This window comes from Anguilla anguilla, chromosome 1, assembly GCF_013347855.1.
Source record: "Anguilla anguilla isolate fAngAng1 chromosome 1, fAngAng1.pri, whole genome shotgun sequence".
Classification (NCBI taxonomy): Eukaryota; Metazoa; Chordata; class Actinopteri; order Anguilliformes; family Anguillidae; genus Anguilla; species Anguilla anguilla.
Genome location: NC_049201.1, coordinates 53,442,891 through 53,459,689, shown reverse-complemented (window position 1 = coordinate 53,459,689; position 16,799 = coordinate 53,442,891). Strand labels below are relative to the sequence as shown.

At 42.6% G+C, this 16,799-nt stretch overlaps 1 protein-coding gene across 1 annotated transcript; it reads right to left on the bottom strand.

Annotated features, from left to right (window-relative positions):
• Positions 1 to 6,814: 6,814 nt before the first annotated feature.
• On the bottom strand, positions 6,815 to 14,872 carry soga3a (SOGA family member 3a). The gene is made up of 6 exons (XM_035424289.1): positions 14,747 to 14,872; positions 12,955 to 12,966; positions 12,445 to 12,826; positions 12,142 to 12,221; positions 10,528 to 11,983; positions 6,815 to 7,606 (listed from the first exon to the last, which is right to left on the bottom strand). Exons 2-6 carry the CDS (start codon positions 12,960 to 12,962, stop codon positions 7,415 to 7,417), a joined length of 2,118 nt encoding a protein of 705 aa, XP_035280180.1. The 5' UTR covers positions 12,963 to 12,966; positions 14,747 to 14,872; the 3' UTR covers positions 6,815 to 7,414.
• Between the last annotated feature and the right edge of the window lie 1,927 nt (positions 14,873 to 16,799).

The window sequence follows — 16,799 nt, the reverse complement described above, 5'->3', positions numbered from 1 at the left end:
GCTGGCCAGCCAGTTGGCTATGGTAGCTAACCTTAGCTAAGATGCCAATAAGTTATACCCTGTACATTAAGTTCTGATCAGTGTTACTGTTTTTTTTAGTTATTTAATGAATTGACTAACAATACCTAGTCTTTAATTTGTAGATTTGTTATATGCTTAAACCATGGTTTGGTTGAATACCTCTAAATTTGACTCCTTTCATACGAGACAAAGCAGAAGTCTTTCAGAATGTCTATAAAAAGTTAAACAAAATGATCCCATGGCAGTAATCACAAAGATTATGGCTTATCCATTGTATCTTGGCAGTTTTGTACCTGGTTATCTCAACCAAACCTCCCCTCCTCGCTCTTGGGTGGTGAGGAGTTGGAACAAAATATGGTTGCTGTGCTCCTGAATGTTCTGTTATGATAGTGAATACAAGTTGGTATCCATTTCTCTCACTCTCCCTTTCTCTCTAAACAAATCCTCAATACTCTTGCATGTCCTTTTTCAGTAAAGAATGCATTGCTGAATGACTGGACACTAGTGAGACTGCTAAAACAACTGTTGGTTCCAGTCTTAAATGGTAGTTTCCACCAAAATATATTATACATGTTACTCTTGTTTAGAATTTCATCTCAGTTAAACTTTTCATTCTGCTGTCCTTTTTCACTGTGTTTATTTCCAACCTGTTCTCTCTTTTTTGGCAACTGAAAGTTGAAAACTTTTTGAGCCTGCTTTCTGTCTGTTGACTGTAGAGGTACTCTAAGGGGTGTTAGCAGCAGGAATTTCAGTGGTGTTAGTTATAATATAGTATGATATAGCACTATGCAGTTGAAAATTGTGTGTCATGTGCTTACCAGCCTTTTCTATTGTTGATGTACAGATTTAGAAAATCTTAATTTGTTATGGACTCCTGGTATTGGTTCTGTATAAGGTGACTGAATAGATACAACATGGAAATCACAGTAGGCTACTTGCCAGGCTGGAATCAAATAGTGGGATAACTGAATCTTTTGCACCATAGTTGTCTTGGCACTTGTAGGAGACACACACTGACAGAGAACAGGTCCATAATAGCACTGCTGTGAAAAAGCATATATTCGTGCAGGTGGAATCCATAAAGTCAGGGTGAATGGAGGGGGGTGGGGGTAGGCTATGTCTTGGCATGCAGACAACCATCTTGCTGCTCCAGGCAGACAGGTTGAGGAGATGTAATGTATATGGGGTGCAATGCATAGCTCACTGAGTACATAACATAGAACTGGACATTAATCTGGGATGGAGAATAAAGGATGTTCTGTTCCCTGTCTACATAGGAACAGTAGAACACCTGACCATCAATATCGACTATGTTTAGATTCATTCATTTGGTTTTATAGTCCACGCATCACAGCATTGGGTATAGCCGAATGTGTGAGTTTAGTTGACTGTGTGTGGGTTTATCTCAGTGTGTGTAGGTTTAGCAGAGTGTGTGTGGGTTTAGCCAAGTGTGGATGCTTTTTGTATATTTTTGGATTTTATTAGTAGACAGTGCAAAATTCACTAAAAACAACAACCACGCAATTGAATATAACACCAAAACATCAAAAAAGAAAGACGATAAGAACAAGCGAAAAAACAAAGAAACAAGCACATACTGTATATGCACACAAGAATGCAGGTACATATACCCAAGGAAACACAAACCAATTATAGTCTCCCTTTAGCACATATATGAGCAATACCTGTTTACGTGGACTCACAAAAATTCAGAGTAACATACATCAACTCAGAATCTTTTGCAATAACATATACTGTATCTTGGCCTAATAACATATATCTTGTTTATCAACCTAGATGGTCATAAACAAATTTGCCCTTTCTGGGTCAGATACTGAACGAACGTATGTGTTGAGAAGATACAAGCATAAGGTCATCACAAAATAAAATGTCAGTATTTATTGAGTAGCAATATGAATGGCGTACCAGAATTGAGCTATTTCATTGCAGTGCTAAAAGACAATTGTATATGCTCCAAGCTCAAAATTACACAACACAGTTTGATGAACTACATTAATTGTACGTGTCTTATTGGAGTAAAATGATACTTTTAGATTAATTTGCAATTATGCTTTTTTGTTTTTATACTTGTAGAGTCCATTGAAATGGGCTATGTGTCTGTAGGAAGTTGGAGAGAGGAAGGCAGAGAGAGCTTGCAATGGATTTGTGAGAATTGATCTTGACCTTAAAAATTTTCCAAATTGAGAAATTATGTCTGTGATGGATGGTAAAGATTTCCCTGGGGAGACTGCATAAAGCAACATGCCATCGTCATACAGCGATATCTTCTGGCTACATTCCTGAGTGTTCTTTATGTTCACTGCAGCTCATTTTCAAAGCATTGCTCGGCTTCTATTTTGAAGAGGCAGACATTCCGAAAGGTCCTCAGGAAAGTCCTGAGCATTCCAGACTGCAGAATCTCCTCCCCTCTTTTGCTGTGGAAGGCTGCAGAGGTCAGCAAAGGTCTGTGTCTCCTGCCACTTGAGCCGGATGCTTAGTGGCCAATAATGACCTCACCCAGTCTCTCAGACGACCAGGAGGCCAAATCTCTGTTCTGCTAATGAAGAGAAAATAGACGCACACTCACACACATGCACACTTATACACAAGCACACACCCACCCTCACTCAAAAGTACACACTTGCACACACTCACTGAGGTCCACAAACATACATATTTACCAAAGCAGACATTCAGATATACACATATTCTGAGACTCTGACGCACGTACGTACACATATACCCACACACACTTACATGCACACACAGACACGTCGGCATGTGTGTGCATGTACTCATGGTCATGTAGGCACTCACAAAATTGCTCGGATGGACTCAAAGGTGCAGCGGCCTCAGATGCTCCCATTATTTCCGATTTATAATGGACCATGTCTGAAATTACATCTGGTCTAATGGCCCCATGGTGGCTGAACCTTTGTGGCTAAATGGCAGAAAGAGATGCATCAAAACCAATCGATACAAGCATGCCACTGCTCTGCATGAAATCTGTGAGTATGCTGGAGTCAGCAGGGCTTTTAAAACCTGGAGATTATGGCCTGCGAACAAACTGCCTGGGCCACAGGTCATTTTTATCGTACCCGCCTCAGAGATAGGTAGCCATTTTGCATTTAGATAGGAGAGAGGAAATTGCATGGAATTTCTCATGTACTTTTCATTTCTCATAGACATCAACATTTTCTTTACATCAGCAGAATAAAATATACATTGATTTTGTTCATCCCTGCCATACAGAGTGTTGAATTGAAGCTGCATATGTTGTCAGCCATTGACAGATTTTATTACACCTCCTGTTCGTAATGGGTATGAAGAAATCTAAGTGAGAATGTTTTGCTTTCTGTTTGACAATATTGAGACTGCAGCCAGTGCATCACCTACTTAAAGGGCACAACATAGCCTGTGCAAAGGGTGAATGAGAGCAGTGAGACTGCATTTGGTCCTAGTGGTGTTTGTTCACCTTTTGTAAGTCACTTTGGCTAAGAGCACCTGCCAAAAGCCAAAATTGTCATTGGTAATTATGTATTCATTTAGGTATAGTTACAGGCTTATGCACATAATACACACACAAGCAGACATGCATGCATACAGGGACACACACATGCTCACATGCAGTTTAAGTGGTAGTTAAATGTCTATTTCAGGGTGGGCTGAGTGGCAAGAAAGCAAATTCCTGAGCTGTCTGTACAACACATATCTGCTGCCTTCCTGCTGGTCCTGGGCCAGAGCAAGGGGGTGTGGCCTACATCCTAGGAGGGCTTGTCACCAGTCCCTGGAGACAGACCAGCTGTCCAATGGGGAGAGACAGGAGCATGTCCCAGCCACATATCCCAGCTTTTTTTTTTTTGTTTGTTTGTGTTTTTAATGTAGTCCAGCCTTTGACAAAATGAGATACTGTATATTTGGTGACATAATACTGACATCAGACTTAAAACATAGTGTGAAATTATACATATGTAAACTGAACTCACGTCCCAATGGGGGGGCAGAGGAATTACTCTATCCAGTAATAACTCAATTTAGCTGGAGTGCAACATTCTGTGATCCTATTCCTCATCTGATAACAACACCATATACATTAACATAACCATACACGTGCGCATACACACACACACCCATGCGCATACAGAAAGATACAGAGAGAGAGAGAGAGAGACCAGCACAACTCCTCCCACACACAAATCCAGGCGCCTGCACCTTCTGTGACCTCATTCTCCGATCCTCTCCCAGGCAGAGGCAGTTTTCACAGCCATTAGCACCCTTCTCCCAGGATAATACAGACATCTTTATTCTAGCCCCATCAGATGCCAGCATCCTGCATCACAGTGAGCCTAAGGCTTCTGATCATGAGACCGAGATCATGCTCAAAAAGAACCATGATGACAGCAAAACCACCACATTAACAGACACAATGTCTTTTTCATCTGCCACCTTTACTGTATATTCATATCTAGGGCTTTCAATCATGGGTTCTCTCACCCATTAGAAAAATGAAATATTATCAACAGAAAACATTGTTATGGCTGATATAAATTTCAAGAAAATATTTTGATCAATGAATCTGAACATTTGAGGCATTTCTGCAGGAATGTAAATGAATGATATTTCATGTTTTAATAATAGTATAAATAGCAGCTTCATGCCTAAGACCGAATCACAGCCATGCTGATACAGCATAAAAGCAGTCTTTCTCGTGTGATATTACTTAATTAGCAGTCAGCATAGTGACTAATTATGTCACCATAATGGAACGAAAACAGTGTTTCTGTTGTGATGTGACCTTTATTTGTTGAGTGTAGTGCTTGACCCCCATGGGTTGAACAAAAGATGCACCACTTTGGTGAATGTAGCACCTCAATTGTGATGTCACCAATAAACTGGCCTTATTTGTGATGCCACAAACAAATAATGAGCACAGCACCTCTATCATGAAATCACTAGTTTTTATTATTTCACTTTTAAAAATGTAAAGGTCATTGCAGTGAGCTCAATTGCAATCTACACATAATATTTGCAGTGCGAATAACCCAATGTTTTCATCAAAGATGAGTAGGAAAATAAAGTAGTTTATGAGCTCTTGCAAAAATAGGCTGTGTTGGGCTGAGTACAAGTCCAGTTCGGTCTGACAAATGATTTATTTCGCTTTATGACCTTCATTGTTCCAGCCCTGGATGCTGGTCAACCAGCGTTCCTAGCAGTGCCAATGTTCGTGATATAACATGATGCTCATACATCATATTTATATCTTTATATCTTTGGACCTTTCACAACAAAAACAATGGCCAGATCATGAAAGGGCTTTCCAGTGATGTGCACACTGGAAAATTGTTTTAGAACACTTCAAACCAGCAATGACAAATGAACAGAATTCAGTGTGAAAAGTAACTTGTTTAGTTACTGAATGAATTTGGCTTGTGGAAAGTTAAAGAATTTATGGTCTCATATTTTTCTTTTTAAAATGTTTTTTTAAATATAAAATTATATTGCGCTGACTGAAAAGATGAGGCAGTGGCATCTCAGCTGGTGGGAGTGGCAGACGTAGGAGGAGGGGGAGGGACGACACTCAGCTGTCTATATATCAGAGAGAAAGAGATGCCATGGACCCCACTGCTGGGGGGTGGAGACTGAAATCAGAACTCCCACCAAAGTGGACAGACAGGGCCCTGAGCTGTCTGAGGGATCATCAGCATGGAGACTTCTCACAGAAACAAGATCACCTGAGGGATAGCTGCTAAAGTCTCTTGGCTGTGTTTGTTGGCCAGGACACGGGCAGGAGACAGTATGGCTGCCGTAAGCACCACCTGAACACAGATTTGGCTGCTCTCAGCAGCCTTAAAAAAACACCAGCAAAAGCTGGAATGTCATTTTCACATTTATTCATGTATAATGGTGCAGTTAGATATACAGTCCCATCAGCACTTAGATGAAGAGTGGAGAAGGTTAAATTGAGTTACATTAAGTTTCCCTCCATTTCTCCACCTTCTGGAATTGCCAATAGTGACTCAGTTCCTCACTCTACCACCTGCACCTAAGCAAGGACAACAGCAGCTAGAGTATGCACTCCTCCAATGCTCTTTTTTGTACTTTTGTAGCATTTACCTTAATTCAACACCAATAGCCTCAATATAATTCGCCCTTATAGTTTCCTTAACAGCTAGCTTATTGTGCATATATTCCCAATATAATTCACACAGACCCAAGAATGTTGTTTTACCCAAGAGTGAAAAACACAAATTGTTTGGGCATGTATAAATAGCTTTCTGCCAATGCTGCAACCATGAACACGAGTTTCTATTGAAAATACACTATTTTGGTCAACGTGATACTAGAGAAAGTGTCACTGCAGTCATGATTATGATTTCATAGTTCCCCGGCATTCTGTAATTTGGAGCCTTCAGCAATGTCATATGATAAACTCAGCCAGTCAAACATGGATTGGTGGGAGACTGAACCTAAATGAGCCCTTGACAGTGTACTGTAGGGAGTTACCATGGAGACATCCTATGGAGGCCTTCAAAATGATGTAATACTTTTTCCCAGTTTATGTGAAATGATGCTTTTCATCAGGTGTGTGAGGGTTCAGAATTTCATTATAACAGACATTTTTAAACTGTTGTAAATCCAACATATGTATTTAGGCAGAGGGAAGAGAGAAAGAAGTAGAGAGGAAAAAGTAGAGGGAAACAAAAGTAAGAAGAATTTGAAAGGCTTGAGACTCCTACTGGACATGTAACATAAATCCAGTATAACAAAAACCATGCTCTACTGACACGCCATGGACATTAAGCTGTTAAATACATTGCAATATTTATTATCAGAAAAGCACAGTAAAGCCATCACTTCCAGAACAGTTCACTACATTACTGTAACATTTAAAAGGCTTAATTCAATATAATGAAGCTTAAGGACGCCAGATAATTACCATGTTGATTAAAGTTGCAGATAAATGTATAACTACTACTTATCGATAGCAATGACCTATATAATGTCTGATACACTCAAACACAGACACGTGCACCCACAAACAGGGAGCCATGCACAGAACGATGGATAAACAGGAGTACAACACGGCGATCACTCAGTAAACTGTAAGAAAAAGAAAAAGGTGTTGAATGTAATGACTGAGCTTGGTACAGAAGAACAGGAGGCCAAGGAAACACTGGAGACTCCATGCCAGCGCTTAGAGTTTCTTTAGGTAATGCATCATCTTCTAAAAATATGTTGCTGTGCAGAGACCACACAGCAAAAGCACTTTGTAGCAGGGTAGAAATAACAGTCTTGGATTGGTATTTACAGGGGGGGAGGGCATGGTTAAGAATCTGGAGAGGCATCTCTCCTTTAGTCTTGAATGGACTTCAGTCACCTCTTGTCTCAAGGGTCAAATGATCCCAGTCTCTCTGTGGTTGGAGTAGGAAAAAGTCCGCGTTTGAATGGTGACTGAGGGGCGGGTCGAGGGGGCAGAGGGCGCTGTAGGGGAGCGGGTGGCCCATCGGGATGGGAGTCGTCGGTTGGCAGGACAGGCAGGGCGCGAGAAGCTCTTCTTCACAGACACATAGGATTCTCTGCTCTCCTGGGTAAAAAAAGCTTTATTGAGGATTCTCTCTCCTGACGAATGTAACAAACAAAAAGACAGTTATGTGGCCATGTAGAGAGTAAGATAAACGGATATCAGCGAACTAATCAAAGGTATGATGCACTCAAGCAAGCAGGCCAGTATCCCTTTTCATGAAAATGCCTACCGTGTTTTAAGACAATAGAATGAATCAGAGACAGTCAGTTGAAGCCATATGACAAAGCCAAAGTTCCCTTTCCTACTAAAAGCACCGTCCACCTCACACTGGGCCTGAGCATTCTGTGATACGCAGCAGAAATGCAGCGTTTTGGCATGGCCCGCCAGGACACATTTGGCAGCAATTCAATCTGGGATTAAGATAAAAGACTTGGATTAGAGGCTTAGGGGGCTGCCAATTAAAGGTTTTAAAGAAAAACACACACATTTGGGTGAAAGGAGTGTGACCACTTTAGACGGGCCAGGAGTGTAAGGCATAATTTCCAGAGGCATGTCATTTATCAAAGAGATTTATCAGCATGAAAAGGAAACTTATTGTTTTCCACATGTTGTCTGAATAGTTTTGTCAGCATCTTATGCCACATAACCATTTCCGGAATGTCTGTACTCATTCCTTTGCTTTTTTTAGAAACTAAAAAAATCTTTTTTTTGTGATAGAAATTACCAAAATGCCTTCCAGATTTCAAAAGGTTTATTTCCAGTAATTCAGTAATTCATGAAAATTTACCTCTGTGAAAAGGGGCCATTCAGGCCATTTACCCATGTAAAAAAAGATCAAACAGACAGAACAGGGATGTATGTGTTCTGCTGCAGCACTTGTTTAATCGCTCAGCATTTAGCACTTATTCTGAGCAGCTGGATCATTTCCATCTATTCCGGAAATCAACTCTATTGATTTCCAGCCAGGATTTAATCTATATTTTTCCTAAAATTTGACTTTCAGTTATATGCAAGTTTTAGTTTTTATTCAAGTTTAGAAATAGCAAGGTCAAAAAACTAACTAAATTAACTAACTGTATTTCCAAAAAACAAAGAAGCACTTGGGTTTATTTGCAAGACAAAGTTCAGGACAAATATTGACTGAATCTTGGCCTATGTGTATGCATGCCCACGCAAATGTACTTGTGAGCATGTGTGCGCATACACAATAAATTATTTTGTTAGAATTTTTCTCCAACGGATTCCTAGAGCAATCAAATGCACTCCATCAGAGTAAAATAATCTCTGTCAGTGTCAGTTTAATACCAAACATTTTACTTTGTGTGTATACATATGTGTGCATGTAGGTACGTATATATGTATGTATGTTTGTACGTATGCATGTGTGTATGTACGTGTGTAGATTTATTATCAAATAATTTACATGTGGTTGAAGTGCACATTCTCAGATTTTGTTAAAGGCTAGCTTTTATACATTTTGGTTTCATCATGACAGCACGTTTTATACATAGTCCCTGCACTTCAAGGCATAATGTTTGGGGCAAATGGCTTCACAGGTGTTTCTGATTAGTCAGATGTGTCCAGTTGCTTGGAGGCAGGTACAAGAATCAAGACTAGATGGCTTTCAGTATCTAGTCTTGATTCTAAGCTTTTGATTTTGCTGTCTACTATTGGCATTTGTCAACATGAGGACCAGAGTTATGCCAAAGAATTTCAAGGAAGCCATTATGAGGCTGAGAAATAATTTTTTAAAAACAGTCAGAGACATAGGCCAAGCATTAGGCTAAACAAAATCAGTTGTATGGAACATCTTTATTAACAAAGAGAGCACTGGTGAGCTCAATATTCACAAATGGCATAGTAGGCCAAGGAAGACCTCTACAGTTGGTGATCTACGATTTCTCACCATAATGAAAAAAACACCTGTAAAACACCTGTACGAGCACTTTCAGGAGGCAGGCGTGGATGTGTCAGTGACTGCTGTCCGCAAAAGACTTCACAAACAGACCTACGGAGGCTACACTGCAAGATGCAAACCACTAGTTAGCCACAAAAGCAGCCAGGTTACAGTTTGCTAAGAAGTACCTAAAAGAGCCTGCAGAGTTCTAGAAAAATGTATTGTGGACAGACCAAGATTCACTTGTATCAGAGTGATGGCAAAAGCAAGGTGTGCAGACCAAAAGGAACTGTTTAAGATCCAAAGCACCCCCCCTCATCTATGAAATATGGTGGCAGGGGTGCTATGGTTCAGTCACATAAGCTACAGGTTCTGGCTCACTTGTCGTCATTGAATCTGAATTATGCACAGAAGCATCTTATCTGCTCTAGTTTAAGGAAATGCCCCCAAACTCATTGGATGCTTCATCCTACAGCAAGACAATGATCCCAAACATACTGCTGAACCAACAAAGGTCTTCTAAGTCTTGAACAAATCATTCACCGAATCTGACATGAGGCAACTAGCCACGGGACAAGTAAAAGCTGATGACGGCTGCAGTACAGACTGGCGGAGCATTACCAGAGAAGATAATCAGCACCTGGTGATGTCTATGGGGCACAGGCATAAAGCAGTCATTGTATGCAAAGGTACTAAACATGACTACTTTCATTAACATGAAATTAATATGTCCCAAATATTAAGATGCCCTGAAGTGGGGAACTATGTATAAAAAGTGCTGTAACTTCTACATGGTGAAACCAACATACCCTGAAATAAAAGCTGAGAATGTGCACTTTAACCACGTGTTTTGTTTGATTACAAATCTAAAAATTGTGGAGTTCAGAGCCAAATCAAGAAAAAATGTATTTGTCTCAGACATTATGGAGCTCACTGTATATGTTTGTATGTACTTACGTGTGTGGGTATGTATGTGTGTGTGTGTGTCTGTATGTGTGCGTGTATATGTGTGTGTGTGTGTGTGTGTGCATGCATGTCTGTGTCTGTGTGTCTGCATTTGTATCCATGCATGTGTTGAACTGACCTGCATGGTACTGACTGTCTCTCTGCGCAAGCCTGGTCTGGTGCTTGTTGTTTCTCTAGAGGATAGTCGCTGCTTGACCTCTAGGTTGTCCAGCAGCTCAATGAGGTCATCCTCCTGGGTTGGACTGGGACGGCACTGCATAAAGCACTGGACCCCATCAGAACTCTCGTAGCTCTTCAGAATTTTCTCCACAGCTCCATAATTGGACCTGGAGTCTGCAGGTCGTGGGTAAGCAGCCAGAGTGGTGGGTTTCCAGGGCTGGTCTTTTAGAACCCATGACCCAATGTTGCTACGTCCCCGGGTAGAACTCCCTGATCTCACTTTATCCGTCTGCCATACTGCGGTCCCTGTCCTTACTCCTGGGGACTTGGCCTGCACCATGCTCGGGACATACTGTGTGAAAGCAGAGAGGTTACTCTCTACAGCAGGGGCCTCCAATTTCTTGTCTTTTAGATTTTGAAGTGGGAGGTCAGAGGTTGTGACCTTGGGTTTGATCTCAGGGTATTCAGATGAAAGGTCAGATGTCTTGACCTCGGGTGTAAAATCTGGATACTGGGGTGGGAGGTCAGAGGTCACATCCCTTAGTTTGATCTCAGAGTGCTGGGGAGAGCACCTACCCCTGCCACTCACAGGTACTTCAGCAGGTGTTATGCTGTCCTCGACCCCATGACCCATCTCTACTTGAAACAGAGTGCGGTTAAACTCTGCAGTCTTCTGCTCCAGAGTCGCATTTCTCCGAGGGCCTTTTGCATTTGGGTAAGGAGGTTGGACACCTGAGGAGGGGACCCTAAAATCCAGTGTGTCAATGTCATTGTCCACAGGCTGGAACTGCCCCCCAGGGCACTTTGGATTATCAGATTGCATGCTCTCTGGTTTACAGTCCGTCTCTGCTTCCTGAACATTGGCATCTGATGGGCATTTCTGAACAGGCACGTACGTGGACGACTTGCTGCTGCCGAACCTGCTGCCATTGCAGGACCAGCTGCTGTGGCAGCAGCCGATGTTGCACTTGGAATCCATAGGCACGGGAGTAGCCACAACCCCAGAATTTGTCAGGGTGTACCCCTCATTCTCCTGCAGCATCTCCCCAAACTTCTTCAACACGGAAGGGTACTTCTTATCTGTAACTACACTGGGGCTGTGGCACTTCTTGTCAGTGAAGGATTCTGGGACAGGAAATTCTAGCTTGGGAGCTGAGGGGCTGCTGAGATACCAGGAAGTGGTACGGGGAGGAATAGGCGGGGCTTGTCTCTTCCTGATCGGGGGCTCGGTCTGCTCTGCCTTGTTGGGATCCTGGTTGGTGCTCTCCCAGTTGACCCAGTTCCGTTCCTCCGGGACCTGGAACTGGTTGCACCACTGGCTCAGATCAAAGAGAGGATCGACATTCCCGGCTATGTTTTTCACATTCTGTACCGCTTCAAACTCCTCCAGAAAAGACAAGGACTCCATTCCACTCCTGTTCACCAAATTAACATCAAGTCATGAAAAAAGACCATGATTTATCACCAGCTGAAACCATTGTTTTCAAATTTAAAAGCTACCATCAATTATCATGCTAATGCTGACTGTGCCGATTCTGGTTCCAAATTGGTAACAGCAACACTGAGAGCTTACCAATTGTCCTCTGCCTTTTTTCTGATTTCATCCTGGTAGCTGCATAACTCCTCACTCACTCTAGCGATCTCCCTTAGAGCCTAACACAGAGACAGAGTTACTGCTGGGGAACAAGGGATAAGGAGACAGAGAAGACAAGAGGGAAATGGAGAAGGAGAAGTGAAGGGGGAGAAGAAGAGAGGGAAGGAGGGGGCAGGAGACATTACTGATATGAATTAAAGGTAAAGGGGGGAGGAGAGAGAGAAATTTAGTGTGCAGACGACAGAGTAATTGGCGTGTGCTCCATATGCACTGGTGACTCACAGCGTTGAGCTCAGTGGTGTTCCTTTTTCTGTCGTTGCTAGAGGAGAAGTTGCTGGGGGAGCTGACGTAGGCCTGGTGCACGGCTGGGGAGGGGCTGCTCTCAAACCCATGTTCCAGACATCTCTGCAGGATGTGCTCCAGTTCCGTCATGCCTTGTTGCCCAGAGGGCAATGGGGTTTTCTCAAATCCCTGCTTCAAACATCCCTGCAAGATTAGCTCCAGTTCTGCCATGCCTGGGTCCTGACTAATGACACCACATCGGTCTGCAGCTGCACCATAACCTTGGCTTTCCTGATCAAGAGGCTCGCTGTAGTGGCTGCCATGATGATCATTTTCTCCATTGCTGAGGTGATTTGGTTGGTTGCTGGAGCCATTGCTGGAGCTATGGAGATCAGGAGGGTCGGTCAGGATGCTGGAAGCAGTGCTTGTGGACTGTAAGCTGAGTCTTAGACCACCATCTTGCATCCCAGCATCCAGTCCAATAACCACCCCTTCCCTCCGGGTCTTTACCTCATCATACAGCTGAAAACACACAACACACACACGTTAGACAAAAATACATGACCTCTATACACAGGACCCACATTACACAAACATACCGGTATGTACAGCACACACACACACACATTACACAAACACTCTACCCCTACAGACAGCACACACACATTACACAAATGCAAACTATCATTATACACAGCACCCACATTACAGAAACACACACTATACACTGTATACACAATGAACTCAACCCTTTATACAAATGCATGCACAAATTGCACAATCCTGTCACACAGCATGCTGTCACATACACATACACACACAAAAGCACTGAAATGAAAAGCACACAGTATTTTCTACACATCCACACATCAGAAACAGACACAAACTCAAAACACATAAACATTAACAATACTCTTGTCATTCATTTCATACTACAAACTATTCTTTTTAACTTTTATTGTTTTGTTTTTCCCACTTTTGACACTGTATATTTTCACTTTGTTCACATTACTTTAAAGCAGATTGTTCTTGCACTTTTAAAAAAAAATTTAGAAGACCATTCAAACCCTCTACCTTCCTGTCTTCATTAGAACTAATTTGCTTTTCAGAGAAACTGGCGGATTTGAATTCTTGCTGCCAATTACAGAGATCCAGAGCTGTGTTTAACCCCCCACCCCCATGCCTGACTCACCACTCTTAGTTTCCCCACACACTGCAGCTGGCAGATCTAGGATCAGTGTTGAAATATTAAGCAATAGTTCCCCGAGGTCCCAGAAATCCTACGCCAGTACAAGCACACTCCAAGGCCTACTACCACTCACCCCTATCAGCAATATTTCAAAACCATGTGCAGCACACCACTCTCTTGAAAACACTTTCCAGGGAGAGATGTGTGGCACAGTCTGCAGGGCTGCTGACCCTCAAATGAATATGAATCGCATATGAATCCCCAGGATTGTGGCAAGGGTTTGATTTCCTGCTCCGATCTCTACCTGTAACCCTCACCCTCTCTACTTTCCCCGTGTCTGAATAAAGTGGATAACAAAAAAATGGAGCGAGGACTACAGAAGATGTAGGAGGAATGAGGGCATGTGCAAATCTAAACCAGAGGTGCACTTGGACTGAGTCACAGCTTGGACTGAGTCAGAGTTTGAGTGATCATGAATCATTTTCATGCCAAACGCTGTGTGGCTGAAATGTCATAAAAATAAGACTCCAAATCTGTAATTAAAAATTGAAGTTTTATACTCATATTTTGAGTGCACGCCCCTTCCCCACACACACAATGTGGTATTCAGACATTCCTTTGCAGCATGCAGTTGTTTTGAGCTGTCGTCTTTGTTTGAAAGGACTATGGCCCTCAGACTCACATGTTAAAGGCATGTCTGTTGGTTCCTGCTAGCTGACATCATGGTTGACAAAGTTTAATGAGGCTGTCAGTGACCGCTGTTAATCAGTGGCACAGGCAGGAGGGATTGGCTAGGAATGGATGTTTGGCTGTGGGGGCCGCAGGGGCTGGATACAGGCAGTGAAAGCCCAGGAGAGACTTATGACCTATCATTTCCCAACTTATACTTTGCTGCTAAAAATGTACCGTTGTTGTTACCCCATTATTGTCACATTTTCCTGACAGCTGGCTTGTTTTAGAAACAATGCTCTTCTGTTTTATGTCAGCAGAGAACAGTAGAACACTGGGCCAAGATTGAAAGCATCGGGTCGAAACAGAGAACCTATCAGTTTGGGTTGGGACTAAACCCTTGGGTCAGAACAGAGAGCATCTGAGCAAGGGTCAGGAACTCACCTCCTCGATCTTCCTCTGCATATCCCTGAGCTGGCTCTCCCACTCCTTCCTCTCTGCGTCGAAGCGCTCCAGCAGCTCGGATTTCTCCCGCACCCACCCCCTCTCGCTGTGCTCTAACCGGCAGCGCAAATCCATGGCCGCCGTGTGCGTATCAGCCAGCAGCCTCTTCTGCTCCTCCCGCTCCTTCTGCAGGGTCTCTCGGGGGTCAGGGGTCACCAGCGCCTCCACAACCACCTTACTTCCCCTCGCTTCAAGCTGTGGAGGGGAATAGGGTGGACTTACACGCAAGACCCACACATTCTACAGACAAACGAGATGGCCAGCTCCCTATCTGAAGCAGAACTGTTCCAATTTGATATATGTTATATATCACCGAAAGGACATACCAGAAGCAATGGATGTTCAGTCCCTGGGCATGCCTTTGCATGATTATCGGTAAATTGTAGTATTGCACTGCTTGAAACACCAAGGGTAAGGAACTAAAAAGGATTACATAAAGGCATTGATAATTTTGTTACAACAGAGGTAACAGGAAGAGCTGCCAGAGAATTTGAGTTTTCTCCTTTCTGAAAAGGTGGCCCAAGTCAACAAATGGCATCTAGCATCAGAAAACCATCTGCTGTCCTTAATTCCAATACGTATTTATACATCTGGATATCACTGATCTGAATGCCTTCATACCAAAAGGTATTTTCAGTTACGCTGCTACGCGCTGAGTCCTGAGGGACATTTTTTTGGTCAGTCAACAACTTCTGCCTGTCTGCGGTCACTGTGCCATACTAAGTTGTTTTTGAGAGAAGGAAAAAATAGCAGGTCCTGAAATTAAAGGCGCTGCCCAGAATATTGTGTTCTTTGCTGTGACAAAGAGAGTGAAATTTAAGCTACTTTAAATTACAGCCCAATACAGCTCAAGTTAGTGACATTGAATGTTCTAAAATTAGTGATATTTTTAACCAAGGTCATCACGAGGCCCATTGTCTCTAGCCTCAGCACAAACACATGAGCATTCAGATGGTTCACCAGAGAACACAACACAAGGGCAGTGTTACTGAAAGTTATGGATATCAATATAAATCAAGATAAATTGGGCAGGCACACTTCACAAATACATTAATGTTGGGCGCTAACCCTCCTTGTACTATCAGGAAGGCTAACTGATGCTGTTAGCATCTTAGTGCTGGGTTTTAAATATTTTTGGTATTAAAGATGTGAAACAAGGTTGCTATCTGTCCAAGCCATTACCAGTAAGAGGCCTGCCTTTTCCCCCATTACAGTCGCTCATGAGAGATGTATATATGAGAATGTTCAGTGTAATGTACAAAACTATGGACATGAAGTCTCACTGTTAGCCCTCGCCACCTTAGCTGGTATGTGATGAGCTTTCTAGTGCAAAATGGCTGCCGTTCATTATCCAGGTGGGTGCTACTTATTGTTGGCGTTTGAAGTGAGCTCCCCTTCCCCCTTCTCTGTAAAGCACGTCTGAGAATGTGAAAGGTGTTGCATAAATTCAATCCATTACATCGTTCTGTGCTATCGTTTGCACGGCGCAGTCATAAATCTGTATGAAGTTTCACAGACCAGTGGTTTTAGGCTCTGCATCACAAGCTGGCATTATAGCTGTAATGTGACCATAGTGACTCTGTGACATAGTCACCCAACAGACACTTTGTTCAGCCTTCCCCACTAAAAATAGATGCCATTCTTTACCACCAGAAATTCCTTGGGGGCCTGAGGCATGTAAGATTTCCACAGGAATTTAAAAAGGAAACAAACCGTCTCTGTTTAAAAATAATCATTTATGCAGAAGAAATATGCCTGCAAGTATCTGGTGGGGAGTTCTTGGTGGTAACCCTCACAGCCAGAAGGGATCAGAGGAATGAGCCAGGGACAGGATGTGGAGCGATAATCCAGAGTGAAAACAGGATTTTATTATGCCAGTTACTTCTTCCCATGATCCTCTCCCACATTCTCCATTCCAAACTGAAGAAAAACACATTAGCACGACAAACCCCAATGTCAGACTTCTCCAGCATTAAAATCACTTCATGAAAAC

Excerpts from the sequence above, each read along its gene's own strand:
- soga3a (XM_035424289.1), bottom strand. Across the intron at positions 12,222-12,444 it reads ACACCACTGAGCTCAACGCT|GCTCTAAGGGAGATCGCTAG; the intron begins GTGAGTCACCAG and ends TCTCTGTGTTAG. Across the intron at positions 7,607-10,527 it reads AGACAGTCAGTACCATGCAG|GAGAGCAGAGAATCCTATGT; the intron begins GTCAGTTCAACA and ends TTTTTTACCCAG.